At 39.4% G+C, this 17662-nt stretch overlaps 1 protein-coding gene across 1 annotated transcript in view; it reads right to left on the minus strand.

Moving 5' to 3' along the window:
- pou6f2 (POU class 6 homeobox 2) overlaps positions 1-17267 on the minus strand; it is a 73281-nt gene extending 56014 nt beyond the window's left edge. The window contains exons 1-3 of the mRNA XM_073488854.1: positions 17234-17267; positions 15751-15938; positions 783-880 (exon numbers count right to left, since the gene is read on the minus strand). Of these exons, the coding sequence (XP_073344955.1) occupies positions 783-880; positions 15751-15922 (270 nt within the window). The 5' untranslated portion in view covers positions 15923-15938; positions 17234-17267. The remainder of the gene's footprint in view (positions 1-782; positions 881-15750; positions 15939-17233) is intronic.
- Between the last annotated feature and the right edge of the window lie 395 nt (positions 17268-17662).

The raw sequence follows: 17662 nt of genomic DNA on the forward strand, positions 1-17662 counted from the left end.
GTCTTTTAATAGGCTGACAAACAACATGAGCAAATCAGGAGATAACAAGTTGATCCTTTCTGCATCTGAATAGATGCTACTTTACTTATGTACACTTAAGTTAGTGTGCAGGTACTTTATTCTCTAATATGTCACAATTTATTTTAGCCACACATGCCTGACACTGCTGTTTGAGAAGACCCAGTTCAAGAGTGCAAACCCCGAACATTTTATTTATGCCAGTTTTATTTAAACTTTTATGTTAAGTTTCTCCAGACCTCTGTAAGTTTAATGACAAGAAGGCTAGCTGCTCCTGCAAGAATACCGCAGGGCTCCGGACAAACTTTTTACACTGGTGCGCCTCACGTTTTCATTTAGGCGCTCCAGCGCATAATTTGGATGCATCCAATAATACATTTTAGTTTAATCTCCTAATGCCTTATGTAAAGATTGTAACCAGGAATAAAGGTGCAGATAGAAGTTTTTTTCTCTGTTTAAATCACAGCACACACGACAATAAATTGCAATAACAAAAAATATTTAACCTGCCCTGCTGAGTATCAGGTGCACCGGTATGACCAATGAAAATGTTAAGTTGACACATTTTTGGGCACATGTTCGACCAAAGTAGTCGCACCCTGGAGCCCTGTACAGGCATCACAACTCTTTTATCCAAACTTCTTAAATAACTTCAACTTCTTAAGTAACCCAAATATGAGCTGACTTTAAGTGTTCTCATCATCATTCATTAACAGATAGTGTTTTGAGTTTAGCTTCAGTTTGTTGCTGATCCGCTCACTCACCTGTGGACCCATTGGGTATCCTGGGTGGGACTGGCCCAGTTGGCTCTGCTCAGAGGGACTGCTGCTGGCGTCAGACTGGACTGAACCGTCACGAGCTCCTGAGAGAGCAACAGGCAGAACAGCAGAGAGAAAAAAAAACAAAGAGCCCACCTTAGAACAACACAGACAATATAAGTAGATAAACACACAACACAGACCATGATGTGATATTACAACGCAGAGTTGCACGGCGCAGAGGAGGGCAGTTGTGAAAGAAGGGGAATTTGTATTTAAGTGCTTTATCAATAACCACTGTAGCACTGAATAAATTACCAACCAGCAGAGAGGCTCATTGATGGGGGATGATGCATACTGGCGGGTCCCCGATGGCCTAGATTACCGCTGAGAGATAGAGCCCTACCACAAACGCTGGGCCATATTATTCAGCCATTTACATCACTGAGTATCACTCATCTAAACCCACTCCCCCCCTCCGCTGTGAGCCTGCAGCTACGAGACACAATTAGACCTGTTTGCTATGAGGGCAGAGTGGAGCGCAGCAGACAGGGACATGATAATAAGCTTGCTGATGGCTGCAGGGAAAATAAAGGACACTGACGATTGGATATCATAGCCATCACTATCTCACAGCATCTCTCTCTCAGCAGTGCAACGAGTGTGGACTGCTCGAAAAGGTCAGAAAGGCTGCTTTGACCCTCACCCTTTGACCTCGATGATATCGAGATCGCATGATGCCTCACTGTTGACACAAAGGCTCGTGGATTGCAAAGACGAGTAAATCTTGCAGAAAGAACTGCCAGAAAAATGAAGTGTCTCTTAGATGTCTTTCACCAAAACGACTGTCTGGAAGAGAAATGCAGTGGCACCTGACCAAGAATTTCAATTTTATTTTCAGTCTACTAAAAGGTAGAAAAATGCGTACAAACTTTGACCAAAACAATAATGAACATGGACAAAAAATGCCACTTCAAAAATAAATCCAAAAAAAAAATGAATACAAGGTGTATTTTGCTTGAAATAAGCAAAAATCAGCTTGTTAAGGTTTCTTGAAATAAGATGTGATGTCTACAAACAAGTCCCTTTATCACACTAAAGCGTTACTTGTAAGGTAAGATTTTAAGTTTTTGCAATAACTGAATTTATAATTGTTCAAACTCTAAATACAACACAAAACAAACTGACAAACACTTTGAAAACGAGGTACAATACACAAGGCAAACTCACATTGATTTTCTTCAAAAAAGAGAGTTGAAAAGATGGTTTAGACGATGAATCCTTTTGAAATAAGTTGATGAAGGTGAAGCTCTTGTGGTCAAGTTATAATAAACAAGGACCCTTGTTCCATAACTGACTGGCCGTCAATATGGTGGATAATATCTCCTCACTGATTCATCGCTCATTCATCTCTGTTCCAATGACAACTTCAAGCCTTTCATTGATGCCAACCGGCATGTTTTACAACATAAGCCTCAACCCATATTGATTGACCTTCAAGCAGTTACCCGAGGTATTTAAACATTTTCTTTACAGACATTTCTATCAGGTTGTCTTTTTTGTGTGTATTTTTTTTTTTGTTGTACTACATTTTGTAGACAAAGCATCATCAGTACTACCGTGATAGCTTCCTCCTTGGATTTTCTGCTCTAATTGAGTCTTGAGTTTGTAGGAAGCAAACTGTTTTTTTGTCCTGATCATAACCAGACAATGTGATTAAAAATTATTTATAAACATAAACGTGCAAGCATGGACTGAGTATAAATTGAATCTCCATAATAATATGGTTTAAATTAATAACTGGCAGAGAGTTGAAAGCATTGTTTATTCTAAAAGGCCTCATATAATTTTTAAAGGCCATTAAAACTGATTTTTTCAATGTAACTCTTCTTCTTCCTTTCTTTCCATTGCATGATCTACACAGAGAAAACTAACTTCTGTCCTCCAACAGGCGATTTATCGTCCCTTCATTTATATGCAACAGGCTGAGGAATTCTTTTATACATCAGTCTATCCTGTTGCTAATCTGTTCAATGTGCTTTTAAGTGCTGTAACTGTATGTCCAATTTGTGTGCAAACTTTACATAGTGCAGAAACAAGAGATAGGGGGTGGTGTGGCTGAGACAGAGACACCATTCACCCTATGACAAAACACTGTACCATCAACACGATTTTGAAGGTAAAAAAATGTTCATAATGTTGCGTTGTAGGTTGTTTATTTAGTCACAAATGTAGACCGATTCACCATGATGTTGTGTTAACAACAGCAGTCACTTCCGAGGAGAAAACAAACAACAAAACGGTTGATTTTAAGTAGCCTACAAAAGAGGCAAACTTGTTTATTTCTGAAGCCATTTTCAGCCTTAACTGTAAGGTTTAAAAGACAAAAAATAAAACACGATTGACCAACCTATCTCACGTTTCTGCTGTGCTTGTTTTATGTACTGTGTTACTTTGCTAGCGTCTTTGATATCTACCCAACAGCGACATCGCTAACTGCGAGTTTGAGGTAAACTCAAGCTGTCAAACATGCATTTTAGATGAATGAATACACATCATGAAGAAAGACAATTGAATTGTATGTAAGCTACTGCACGACCCAGGGGTTTTCTGCCTGAAAGTTAATGTAAACAAACATTGTGATTGGTTCTTTTTCATGTTACAGAGAGATGCATGGTAGAGTTATTAAGATAATGCACAACATGTTGTAAATTAAGCTTTTATGTGAGAAAACTTTTGACTGAGGTTTGAAATTTAAAGAATGGATTTATGTCCAGATGAGAGCTAAGAACTCAATTTACAAGCACAATACAGCTCACTTATTTATTTAAAAAACATCATGTGATCATCTTACAAAAAGGTTACATGCCATCTGTAATTTAATAAGCATGATTTCCTTTTGAGTGTATGGTATGAAAACCCAAATAAAACATCTTTATTAAAGTACTGTCTCCTGCATAAAACAGCTCTTCCCCTGAATAAAGTGGATTTTGTAGATGAAGTCAAGCCAACCATGTGGAAATGCATTTGAAGGCCACACTACCTTGTTAAGCTGCACAATGTTGGCAATGAATTAAAAAAAAAAAAAAAAAAGTAATCACATTTCCACTCTAAGATCGATTTTCTTAAATGGAATATCGCAGCTTTTAAATAAAAAATAAAGCCCTGGTGTATTGTGTCTTTTTATTCAAGGATGAATAGGCTTTTTTCTTGTTAAACATACAAGGCATGCAGTGGTTTCTAGTCCTTTTATAAAAGCTTCATACAAAACGTTCTACTGAATAGCCTTGCCAGCAAGATCTCATTGCCTGTCAAGTATATTTATGCATTACATTTTAAACTCCCTTCCGCCAAGTAAAATCATTTCATCTTTACATAAAATCCAAATAATTGGTGAATGGCATGACCTAAGAAACCTCCAGCATTTGATGGCTCATGTGAAAGCCCAAGGGGAAGCCTGCTTTTCGAGCTGGTTTCTACCTCTGGCTGGCTGGCTGGCCCTGCTTCTCGACATTAAGTCCACATCCTCTCGCTTATCAACCTCGCAACACAGTAGATATTTTGACAAGCCAGTCTCTTTTCACCAATTATTTCACCCATTATGGATCACATTGTGCACAACCCCACCCTGTGCACTTGGTATCTGGAATTAAGATCAATCTGAGCATACAGGAAAGACTTAGAGCCAATATAAAGCTGCAGATAAAGTACAATATCATCATCATGTGCTGTATAATTTCACATTTATATTGAGGAGGGGATATCACGAAGCCATATAATACTTTTATAATACTACATTTAATTAGGGGCATTGTATCTAAGCATTTAATTCTCACTTTGGATGCTATAAAATTAAAGTATTTTCTTCCCTGCAGTCTGTTTTTCAGTTACAGCAACTCAAACTTTTGCACAATCTCAAACACAGCTGCCAGACTGATAACAATAATAAACCCAGCAGTGCTACTGTACAGCTTTAACCCCAGTGAACTGTCTAGTTATCATCATAATAAAGCCAATTAACTATATTAAGATATTCAGCTATAATGAAGGAATGAGACTTTATAACATCATCAATAGGCTCCAAACAGTATGGCTCATGACTGTAGTTATTGGTTGTGAATAATGTATTCTATCTGATAAACAGTGTGGGAGACTGTCTGAATAACGATTCTTTGATGCCTTTCATTGCATCATTTCACAATAACTTAGAAAGCTTCATCCCCCTTGCAAATATCTGTAACGTTAACACATTTATCGCAGGGGAAAAAATCAATGATAAACAAATACACATGCACATCTTCCCCCAGAGGATTTGTGTAATTTCTTTAACTAAATTAAATAGCTGACAGGAGAAATATCCAGGGAGTCCATCTTCAATTCTTTTTTATTACTAGATTCTTTGTACATGTTTTGCTTTTTCTTTAAAGAAAATGTACTTATCCAATGTGAATGATTCTTAAATGGATTTCCAGATAGAAATTAATACAATATGCAGTGGAAAAAAGAGAAACTTTACTCAAAAAGAAAGTCCTTTGATGCTGTGATTATACGCAGGTTACACAATGAATAAAAGGGATTGAATGGACGTATTGATGTGAGGAGAGATGAAAGAAGAGGCCAAATGGATAAAAGAACAGGCGATGCACATTCAACACAGCTTTACATTTATCTACAGTAGGACATACAGGGTTTATGTCTTTTCTTTTAATGTCTTGAGCTTAAATCATCATTCTGATTATACATACATGTATGTTTTGATAGCTTTGATTAAAGGTAAAAAGATGAATTTGAGTCTGGTGAATTTCAAACTCATACTGACATTGACATGATGATATTTTCAGTGTTTTTAAGTGAAATAATTATATTTATTACAGGTCACAGGGTGCAATTTGATGTGACTTATGTCATGGAAATATTGCCAATATCCACCACGATATAAATTCTCTTTCATTGATCACCAAAGTGGCCTCTGGAGAGCGACTTTCAATGCCACACAAGGCAGAAGGTCTCTGTTTGCTCTCTGTGTGTGTGTGTGTGTGTGTGTGTGTGGTTGAGGGGGGGTAAAGAGCTATATTTATTTGACTTCATTCGGCCTGTCTTAATGCAGGGTGCCCCAAGGACTACACCACAAAACAATTAGCCTGGATTTCATAAAGCAATCAGCATGCCACCTTGTCTAATGCAACCGCTTCATACATTGACAGTCTGAATAAAATGGGTGTTATTGAAAGCTTTGTGTTCATGTTAGCTTTCGCCTCAGTGCATTCATGAATCAATTTTTGCCCATAAAAGAAGCTTTAACACTTAAGCTATTTTAGTGGAAATGCATTATGTAAGTTGTCAAATGTACGAGAGAGGCCTGGTAACGATTCAGCCTATTCAGAATGAACAGCCAACCCCCATTTTTATAATGGTCCTTTTGAAAATGTCTGGCTGAGTGCATGTGTTTGCTATTAAGATGTTGTCAATCATTTTGCCACTGAAATCTAATCCGTGGAAAAATAATTTCACATGTGAACACATTTAAAAAGACTGAAGATTAGGAATTAATTACATTCTTAACTGTTAGGATAAAATGAAGCAGATGAATCTTTAGCACAAGAAACATGCACAGAAATATAATTTCCATCATGAAATGTGCGCTGTGCTGTTGATTCAGAGCGTTTGTTGGACAGCGATCTGTGAGCTGTTGAAGCGTAAAGAATGGGCGCGGATAAACAACAAGCCACATCATACACGAGGTTTAATTCCATCAATACACAACCAATTGTCCCAGAGTGTTTGACCATTGATTTTGTTAATACCAATTGGAAAGTTGATGTGGCATCGCAGAGAGAACTGAGAGAGAAAGAAATGTAGAGCGACAGATCACTTCGCTTTCATTTTTCTATCTGAAGCAGCCTGGATATAAAGTCCAAACTGTAATGTTGCATACAGGGAGCAGAGAGCAGGCTATAATATGCAATGTGGGCTTTACGGTGATTTACTTTACTCCTTGTAGAATGCAAGAGAGCCAAAATCACTGGTGATTTAGCCCAGTGTTTCATTACTCCCACCAAAGCCCTCAACAATAACACAGGGCATAATCTGCTGCCAATAACTCCAGGTGCTCTTAGTCAGATGGCTCCCTCTGGGCCAGCAGGGAAGTAATACTCTGTTTAGAGTCTGGGGTGGAGAAGCTGCCCAGGATAGCTCAATAGTCTTTCTGGGGATAGAAAATCGCCAGAGACTGACTTTTGAGTGGCTGCCTGTAACACTATTAGCTACATTATGGCTACTGCTGCTGCTCGGAGAGCTGTCATTTCCTTAATTAAGAGCCCAGCGCAGGGCAAGAGGGAGAAGAGGCCACGGCAATCTCTGCGGGCCCCCCGACATTAAAGCCTGATTCCTCATCGCGCAAGGGCGTGGACCTTACAGGGGAGAAAAAAAATCTATCTCATTCATTATTCTGGCACAAAGTGGAATTATGGAGTTAAGGAATTACACAGGAGGTGGTGCCGTGGAGTGTGCCGAACAGAAAGGATTTTACACCTCAGCAGTTCTGTGACTATTTCTGAGGTGACTGTTAAGCCTGAAGCAGAGGAGGGAAGACACAGAGGACAGAAGAAGTAGAAGAGGAAGGGCAGGCAACGAGGATATGGACGCGATGGTGTAATAGATGCCTCCACTGGCTGGATGTTTTTGATGTAAACAACAGGAAATAGTACACTTGAGTTTGTAGAAGTAAGCCAGTTTGTGATGACTGGGCGGAGAATCTGCATGCAAACGATGCTTAAAGCAGTAAGGACCCTGTGCTCCAACACTTATGCTCTCACTCGAGGCCACAGGTCTTCACCAAAAGGCTCTTTGACATGAGAGTGCTCTGCTCCAGCTCTTACCTGGCTCTCCCTTGATGCTGGAGTGGAGATGGAAGCAGCACAAGCACAAGAGGGACCAGAGGGAGGTAAATTGGTGAGAAGAGGCAATGCCCATTTCAAAGGTCAAGAAGGAGAGATGGTGTGATGGGGAGAGGAGGATGGAGAAGGGATGGAGGAGGGAGGGGAGGAGAGGGCTTTTGTGTTGCAGCCTCACAGGGGACTTGGGACACTTTGCACATGAGCACATCTGTTGTGGTGCGTCCTCCTCATTCCCAAAGCAATGTCAACCTGATTAGCTCAGGGTTGAAAGAGGCAAATAACAATCCAAATTATTCTTCATCCTTTTATGGCCATCAGCAAAGGAGAGACGCTGAGATGAAGACTAGCTTTAGAGAGCTGTAAGCCTTTTAGGAGATGCCTGCTTCACTTTTGCTCCTCCTCCTAAATTACTTAAATGATATTTGCTGTAAATAGGATTCTGCTGCCGGCAGCCTGCAACCCTTCGCACAATAAAGGCCTTCCTCTCACTCTGTTTGTGGTCTTTTGACTAGAGTTGAAAGGATTATCAGTTGGTCAACAGAAAATTCATCACTTTTGATATCTAATAAGGTTTATTTTCAAGAAAAATAAAACAATTTTTGGTTCCAGCTTCTCTAATGTTCTCCATGTTGAAGTAAATATATTTGTGTTTTGGATTATTGGTAGAACAAAATAAGACATCTGAGGACATTTGGAAATAGTGATGTAAATTTGTCACTTTTTTTACAATTTTTTAGACCAAACACTTTATTTATGAATAAAGACAAAAAGTCAGCAGATGGAACAAAAATGAAATAATCTTAAACTGCAGTCCTGCTTATGACTTCAAGAAAAGAAAGAAGAGCAAAATCTAATTGCACAAAGTTACATAGTTAAAAACTCTCAATTAGAGCTCATCCGATGCTGGATTTTTTTGGGCCTATTCCAAGAACGAAATTTGGGAGTAAAAATTCTCATATTGATATATATCAGCCGATATTTTTACATACACAGAATATAACATCAACACATATTTCTTGCAATGATTCCTCAAATGGTTAACTTCAGTGGGAATTCATATCACCAATATATTATTCAGGTCTCTAGAAATATTTTCTGCTTTTTTATTGCCAGTGCTGCAAGTCAATTAGTCTACAGGTAAATTGACAGAAGATAAATCAAAAGTATTCTTTTCAATTGAATAATCATCTGAAGTTATTTACTGAACCAAACTATCAAAAACTCAAGTTCCACCTTCTCAAATATGAGGATTTGTTGATTTCTTTTTCATCTTTTAGATGATCTCAAATCAAATATATCTTATATTTGTACTATTTGAAAAATTGTTGCAGTTGACCTTCAAACTACAATCACATTAGAAACAGCCTCTTTGGGATTTTTGTCCATCCTGAGTTGCATCTGGTCAACTGGACGCTTAGAAGTAGCCATCGGGGTGTGAGGGCAGTCCACTGTATGTGTGTTTGTGTGAGCGTGGGGGGCTAGACACCCACATGTCATGCCTGACACATCAGCCGCGGCCCCCCGGGCTATCCGGCACTAATGCTGCCTATGTCCCACTTTCTACCCCTTGCCCCTCAAAGCCTCCTCTCCTCCCCCCTCCTCACCCGTTCCTTCTGTCATAGAGGTATAATAACAATGGATCACACCAGCGCTGCAGTACAGGCTCAATCACTATAGGATAACATCAGGCAATACAAGCTGCGCGAGAGTATATCTTTACCTCCACTGAACCTGAGCTAAACAGAGTTTATCCAGAAATGAACAAAGTCCTGTATTAGTTGTTCCCCTGTTGCAATGTTATTTACAGAACTGAGTGGGTAAAGGTGGAAACAAGCAAATAATCATGTTGCTAAAAGACGCTCACCCCACCCAACCCCACCCCTCCCAGCACATTATTCTTGTGGAGCAGACAAATAGTGGAAGGAGGGACGTCAGGAAATAGTATTGCTTTGAAGCACATAACTCTGTTCTGGAGAAAAGAATCATCACAGTGTTATTCCACATCCTCAGATATAAAGGGAAAAAACATAATAACTTCTCGATAGCCTGGATCTCTGCTGCCCTACACTGCCCCCCCTTCCCTTCCACCCGCCCACACCCCTGCCTCATCCACCATACACCCACTTCTCCTGCCTCAATCTTTGGTTTCAAAGGAAGCGAATCAGCCAGAAGGACAGAAGGTTATGCATTAGTACTGGTCATTGCTCAAAGAGCGAGCGTTATAAATAATAAAGGCTTGTGAAGGACACAAGGGCTGTGGGATGCATCTCTGGTTCACGCCACACAAGTCAAAGACAAGACTGTAATTTCTATTCCGAAAATGTGACCCTTGCAGCTTCAATTACATCTCAACAACACCAACCGTGTCCGTGCCAGGAGATGTGATGCCTCTTTGTTAGCTCTACATGAAAGGCTTATTGATATTGGTTATGGAGTGCATGCCTCACAACATATAAGTTTTTTGAAAATGAATTCTCAACTTAAAGAAAGTGTATAACTTAAATAAATGCATATTGAAATTCAATTTATTTTCTCCACAGCTATCCACCTACAGATCTTGTGCTTTCCTTTAGAAATAGTTGCTAGTCTGGACACAAATAATCTTCTTAACTTTAAATATACAAACAACAGGGAGAATCATATTGTTTTTCTGAAGTTCCCTGTGTTGCTCAAAGTCATTTCTGCATAACCAAGCATCCGTGTAACCTGATGACCTTTGCTGCTGTTTGCATCGAAAACAAGACGTCCCCATCCTCCATGCCACGCAGTGATTGTGCTGCTGTAGCCATGGGCACTGCGGGCACATTAGCAAATGTATTACACCTGCTTTATAGGCATGCATTAAGCTTGTTTTCAAGTTTGCGCAGACAGCTGAAATCCCCATAATGAGATCCACCTCCTGGGGAGAGACTTGTTCTCCCTCCGTCTTCTTTATCCACTCTTATTTACTCAGCGTGGCCCATTCAGCGCTGGGTTCTGCGCCACTTTATTACTTAACCTCACCACACAACATTACGAGGCTCTTTGCATCAGCAAGCAGCCTATCCCACCATGCATCCTGCTCACTAAGCTGATTACACAAAAATAATAAGAACTCGTGCCTGCAGCAGTGTGTGTGCGTCTCTTTGTGTGTCTACATGTGTGTATGAATTTGCAAACACAAAAGAGAATTTTGCACGAAAGACAGTAGTTTTGTCCGACATCTGTGCAAAATAATAACACTATTAAGTATGCACATCATATATTAAATATGCTAATATAGAAAACAAATTAGTACTTAAAACTGTTTTCCATGTATTCTTGAAGCTGTCTCACCACTGTCCACTACTAGTTTAAAATTAGCTCTGTCTTTTCTTATGCGTTCTGCATTATAAAACAAAAATGTCCATCGACACTACACTCAAAAATCGCACATTTAGTACACAAACTTACATCTTTGACTTTAAGTAAAATAAATCTGGTCACTTATGATTTAAATGCTGTAGAAAACACACACAGGTGAATTTCTAAAACTAGAACAGAAATCCATGAACAACATCTGCCAAGTAAAAAAAAAGATGGTTGATGAAACTTCAACATCGTGAAAAATAGTTTAACACTAAATTTAAGGATTAGTACTGTGACAAAGTTCTCTCCAAAATAATACTTCCTGTGGAAGTGACCAGTCCCTGAATAGTCAGAATGAAATTAAGTTAACTTATATAACAATCCGATTGTCAATAAAGCCTTATAAGCCTGGAAATACTCAAAAAACAAGGTGCAGCATTACAGCAGATGTGGCGTTTGGCATGGACTTTTTTGTTCTGAATGACCTCCAATACCAGGAATCAATGAAAGATTCATTTTGGGGAGGGGGGTCTCTAGGTGACCTTTGTGAAAATGTTCCACCATTTTGGCAGAATCCGTATAAGTGCTGGCCATTTCATGTAGACAGTAAGTGTATGAAATGAGTGCTCCTGTCGTTCCAGCCTGGCTCTCTTTGACAGCATGATGATAGAAGCGTCACATCCTTGGGAGAGTAAATGCAAACTGACAAGAGATGAGCCTTTGCTTGCTGAATATAATACGGAATTGTGCTCTGAGTGTCTTATTATCTTGTCTGTTGATGTCTGAAAGGGGGAGATTTGCTTGAGAAGAGAAGACAGAAACTGTACGCATCCAACACCATCTCGTCCTTTGAAAAAATTGCTTGCCCTACTAACCACAGCTTTCCCACCTAATGTCCACTTCTACTTGGAATAAATACAAGGCGGCAGGATGTTTGTGGTGCCTCGTAGCCCCTGTTAGCTGAAGTGGAAGACTATTTGCACAGGCAAGCTTTTAGGAGGAGAACGACCCTTTCACCACTGCGGTAAGCATGTGGTGGTGGGTGTAGAAGGTGGACAATTTACTGTAGACAAACATGACCGCTACTGTCATTGTCTCCCACTGACTTCTCCTTCTCATACTGGCACAAACCAAAGTCATAAGTCAACTCTGTAGGGAAGAAAAGTTGGGCTAGGCTCTCTAAATATAAAAACACATATGACGCTTTGCAGTAGAAAGTAGTCACAGAGCTATCATATCATTCACTTCATGGAAAGATAATGGAGATTTTGCAGCAATGATGATTCAAAACTGTTACAATATCATACAAGGTTGCGTATTTGTAACACTTTCAGTACAAACAGCACCAGTGACATAAGAAGTTTTGCAACTCTACATATTTTCTATAACTAATTATTTGTATTTTGTCCTCAGCAGAAGATTGGGTCAGGCATGAATCAAGAGGTGCACACTTTCAGCTAACTGTGTTATGAAAACACTGTCTATGCATGTAGTAAAACAATTCTAAACTTAGTCAGGATGTCTTCAGTTTCACTGCATTTATGATCATCTTCGTGCTGTCGACACAATAAATACACTACTACTTGAGTTCTACTGGAGCAAATTAAGTCTCGACATGATTTGCATTTCCTTGAAACTACTAGGGTGTACTGTTACTCTCTCGCTCTCTCTGTGCATGTGATAAGTGCGTTGGTTTGCGTCATGTCAATCATGGAACTGGAGCATTCTACTAGAGAGGAATCCAGTTTTCTTTTACTCCTCGCTTCTTCACCACTACGGAAGTAAAGGGGAAGAATCTTTGTGGCTTCTGCACAGTTCAGAACCACATAAAGAAAACGACTGAATAATGTAAGGCCTAGTTTTTCATATTAGTAGCATGTCATGTTGACAACAGAGCAGGATACAAGCAAATGCAAGCACATGTGGCTCAAATAACTACAAAATAAAACCAATGTGTTACTGTCTACACTGTTTGTTTTAAAGAACCAAAATACCTTAAGATACTGCTCATTGTATAGAAATTGAATATCCTCAAAATTACCTTTAACGCTCCACTGGATGTGAATAGGCTTCATAGAGCTGAATAAACTCATAGCGCTTCAAATAAAGTTTCCAAAATGTTCACTCAAACTTCAACTTAACAGCAAACAGGACATGAGACTACATCCTAATTCTTGACTGAGTAAAAAGAAGTAAGTGACCAACCATTCTCTCTGCTCTCTGGTAACTTTTAAGGAAACGTATAAAAAGACGCTGAGTCTCTCTTCTTCTACCCCCCACTCTCTCTCTTGTTCTTCCCTCCTATCTCCCCCAGCAGAGGACACGACTGTGCCACGTCTCCTCGTCACTCCCTGCCTTTCTCTCTGACAGCTCATGTGGGCAGTGGTTCCCACACCAAACCTGCCGCTGGCAAAGCCCAGGGCTCCGCCACCGGCCAGAGAGAAATTCACAAGTTACAACTGGAGCAGCTCCTTTCAGCCACATGCTGTATACAGACACGTCACCAAGGAACAAAACAGATACTAAAATCTTACGGTTACAGCAATTAGCAATTAAATATTTTCTAATTGACTAGTTATGTCAATTAAAATTGCTTCAAATTAAAATAAACAGTCAAGCATTTAACAATATTTAAGTGTGCGTGCACGAGACAAAAAGAGAAGCAAAAAGTAGAGATGCAGGAGAGGAGTCAGTTAGAGACTGATCAGAAATGAACAAAGAGAGAGAGACTTGATGCTTATTAAACCAAATTGCAACACTTCTGAGACAAATGCAGCAGTACACAGTTCTTGTTTAGAAGACTCCAGCCTCGGCTTATTCTTGAAATAAGGATTTAAAAGACAGTTGGACTCTCACTGATGAGGTCTGAGAGTAATATTTGGCTATCCCTCCTCCAAGCTCTGATTTTATTTCGTTCACAAATGTTTGGCAAGCTCAGTATATGGGCACTATACTATACTCTGCCACTTCCCAGGAAACACACACACACACACACACACACACACACACACACAGATCCAGACAGAGTGATAAACGACATTAACACTTCATTAAAAATCTCAAAAAACAAAAAATATGCACTGTTTACTGCAGTATAAATTCATAACCAGCAATTAAACAGTTATATGCCAAAATTTCTCACACACATACACACTAAAATAAACACACAGTTTAACTTTCAGAAATAGAAAAATAGACAAACTGACAATCACAAGCAGAGAAGACAAGACAGTTTGTATAAATATTCAAAACTGAAACCAACATCTGAAGCCATCAGAGAAATTTTTGTCACCTTGCATCCACATAAAAAACAAATGCTCCAATAATAATAATATTAAAACTTGACAAAAGAGCAAATAATGAGGACATATTGAGCAAATCAGCTCTTTTTGGGAAGTCCTTTAAATTTGTTTGCCACTCAAAGAAGTTTTCTACTGAAAAATAAGCCTTGAAAATAATTTGTTTAGTGGAGATGGAAACATTTCACAAATACAAATAATTTCATTGAAATCAAATATAAGTTTAAATTCTTTAGCTCTCTCCATAAGCACACATCTGTTAAATCTGCAGTTACTGGACATTGCATTACATTTACGTTTGATGTTAATAAAAATATTCAGTTTGTAATTATTTCTGATTCTAATGATTAGAAAATCTCAAGCATCTCAAGAAAAAAAACCTTTAGGGCTACATTACCTTTCTCATTACAATTAATTTGATAATTTGCTAAAATGGTAATTTATATCATTATGCTTATTGATTCGTGACAACGCTCAGTGATTGAATTAGTCCACATGACTGAAACAGCTCATAATAAAAAACACACACACACACTGATTTAGGCTAAATACCAAAATAGTGTGAACACTCAATTAATGAGATAACTGCAAAAATAATGAGGCATGCTGATATAGAAATTGGCTAATTTAGAAGACATTTAGCTAACAGAGTAAAAATAACTGAATAAACTGAAAACTGAAAATAAATAACTGTGAGAAGATAAACCTCTACAGTAATAACTGATAACACCAATATTATATCGGATATGTAGATGATAAATACAACATTTAACATAATGTAGAGGTTTTAATTCAAGTTATTATTCATCTGCATAATTTGCTATTAATTCTAACAATATTTCAATTTATCTATTTGAATTGAGAAAAAAGTACATAGCATGACCAAACACCACCAAGGTTGTGAAAGTGGTTTAAAGCAAAATATCGTGACAGTAAGATTAGATTTTGAATGGTCAGTTAAACTTTAAATACCTTTTTATATTTAGGAGAGTCATGCAAAGAAGCTGCTGTAAAATATACAGCAATAATAAAGTGTCACAATTATCTACTAATTCTTTTATGACTAACAATTAAATAAAAGTCTGCCGCATCTTCAAAAGAAACTGCAATAAACAGGAATTACATGTAGTCTTGTAAATGTACTCTCATCTAACCTGACGACAAATGAACTCGTTTGATAAGAAAATCGAAGTCTAAAAGTCCCAAGGTGCATTAAACGTCTTAACACACAAAAATTAAATAAAATACACTTTCCTTATAACAATATCAAAGCTTTAAAAGAGCTAAACATTGACTTCTTCATTGCTCTAAAACTTAGTTTGCTGCCTGACACTGCTGACACCTGTCCCAGCACTGGAAGCCCTCTGTTTCCACTTCACCACTACCTCAAACACACCTCAGCCAGCAGCTTTATGGAAGAAAATGGACAATGGGAGATGTTAGCTGACTTACCGTACAGCTTGTTGGGAGTGCCCTCTCTGTCCGTGGCCTCGGAGGGCAGGAGCAGGGGCTCGTCGTTCAGATCGCTGTCTGAAGTGGCTGCTTTGTCGTCCGCCCGGAGTTCTGCTGCGCTCATGTCGCTGCGCAGGGAAAGCAGCGGCTTGCTCAGCTGCCCTGTAATCATCGGATCCTGGAGGGAGCTGGGAGCCCAGGTGGGAAACAGGGAGGAGGGGAAAAAAAGAGAAAACACCCCTGGTTAGATGTGCTTCGGCGTCTCACCCTCACCGGGTCCTTCTCTATGTCTCTACTCACTCTCTCTACCCAGCTTCTCCTTTCTATTGCTCACTCATCACTCTCCCTCTCCCTCTCTCTCCTGCTCCCTCCCTCTCCAGCTCTCTCTTTTATCTGAGGCTGGTGCTACCCCGCTGATACTGCCGGCTGCTGCCTGGTGAAGAACTGTTACGGATCGCGTGGCTTTACCATTATACCCTGCAGCCCTAAAACGGTGATACATCCATCTCCAAGGGCTCATTACTACCTGACATGTGCCTCATCTTCAGCAAACACTAAGCTGACAGCAGTCTACAAAGAGGACCATCGGCTGTGCGCTGATAAATAAATGAAATAAATATAATTCTACATCTAAAGATAGGAGAGAAAACACACACCAGTGATTATATCAATTTTCACACAGTTGGGGACACAAAATGAGATCAAAGGTGACATCTTGCTTCAGAGTGTGAGGCAACGTGAACTTAAGGCCTGATTTAAACGAGAGATGAAGTCACTGATGTTCCCAAATTTTTCTCCCAATTATTTTCATTTTTTGTCAGCACTTAAAAACAGGAATGAACAGCATCTACATGATTAGAGTAAAGATTTAACATTAGAGCATTATCTGTCTGAGCGTCTTCGAAAAGAATAAATAGAATAAATTTGGCAAAGTGAAATAAATTGAAACATCACGGTTTAAAAATAACAAAAAAGATATATGTAAGAGCATTTTAACAGGACATCTTTATCTACGGTAAGATCCAGCACTTGCTCCCAATTAACAGAATACAGTTTAACTTCTACAAACATCAAACGGAAAGTTTCCGTTAAAAACTGCTCTCACCTAAACGAAGCTCCAGAGGAAAAGAGAAAAAAAAAGAGAAAAAAAGAAAGAGTTTTGAAAGTCCAAATGTTGAAGTCGGTCACACAGCAGCTAAAACATGCCACCACACTGCAGACACCAGCTAGAACATGCTTCCTACTGAACCAGAAGCAGCCAACTCAACCTTTGTGTATCTGAACGACCGCCACAGGTTCAAGCCTGAGGTTGCTTCCTAAGCCCGGCACAAGAGACGTCACCTCCTCCCTCTCTCTCTTTCTCTACCTTACACACACACACACACACACACACACACACACACAACCTCCCGCCTATACTCCCTCTGTCTCTTCCCCCTTGTGTCCCCTGACTGGAGAGCTCCTCAGACAGTGTTCAACCCACCTCAGGCTCTGAGACGCAGACACACAGCAGCAGGACGACGGCCCTCTTCCTTATTTATGAATCAAGTCCAGCCTAAATATATTTGAGCAAAGGACAGGTGACCAGCACATATAGGCACAGGAAGGAAAAGAAAGAGGGGGGTGACTCTTATCTTGCCCCTGCACCCATCAAACACCCCCCACACTTTTATCAGGGTGGTCGATGAGTTCCTGCCCAGAGGGGCCTTTTTAATGTGCTCAGCCCTCTTTGATATGACACATGATAATCTATGAAAATGTTAATCAATAGAAATAGTTTAAGCTGTCGTTAAAAATGTGAGCCGGCTGGTCAATACTCATACCCCTGGTAACAATGTCACTAGTCATCAGGGCTTCATTTGTGGAGCACTTAAATGTGGGACACTGCGCATCAATGCACCTCTCTCCCCGC

The sequence above is a fragment of the Pagrus major genome, chromosome 19 (genome assembly GCF_040436345.1).
Source record: "Pagrus major chromosome 19, Pma_NU_1.0".
Classification (NCBI taxonomy): domain Eukaryota; kingdom Metazoa; phylum Chordata; class Actinopteri; order Spariformes; family Sparidae; genus Pagrus; species Pagrus major.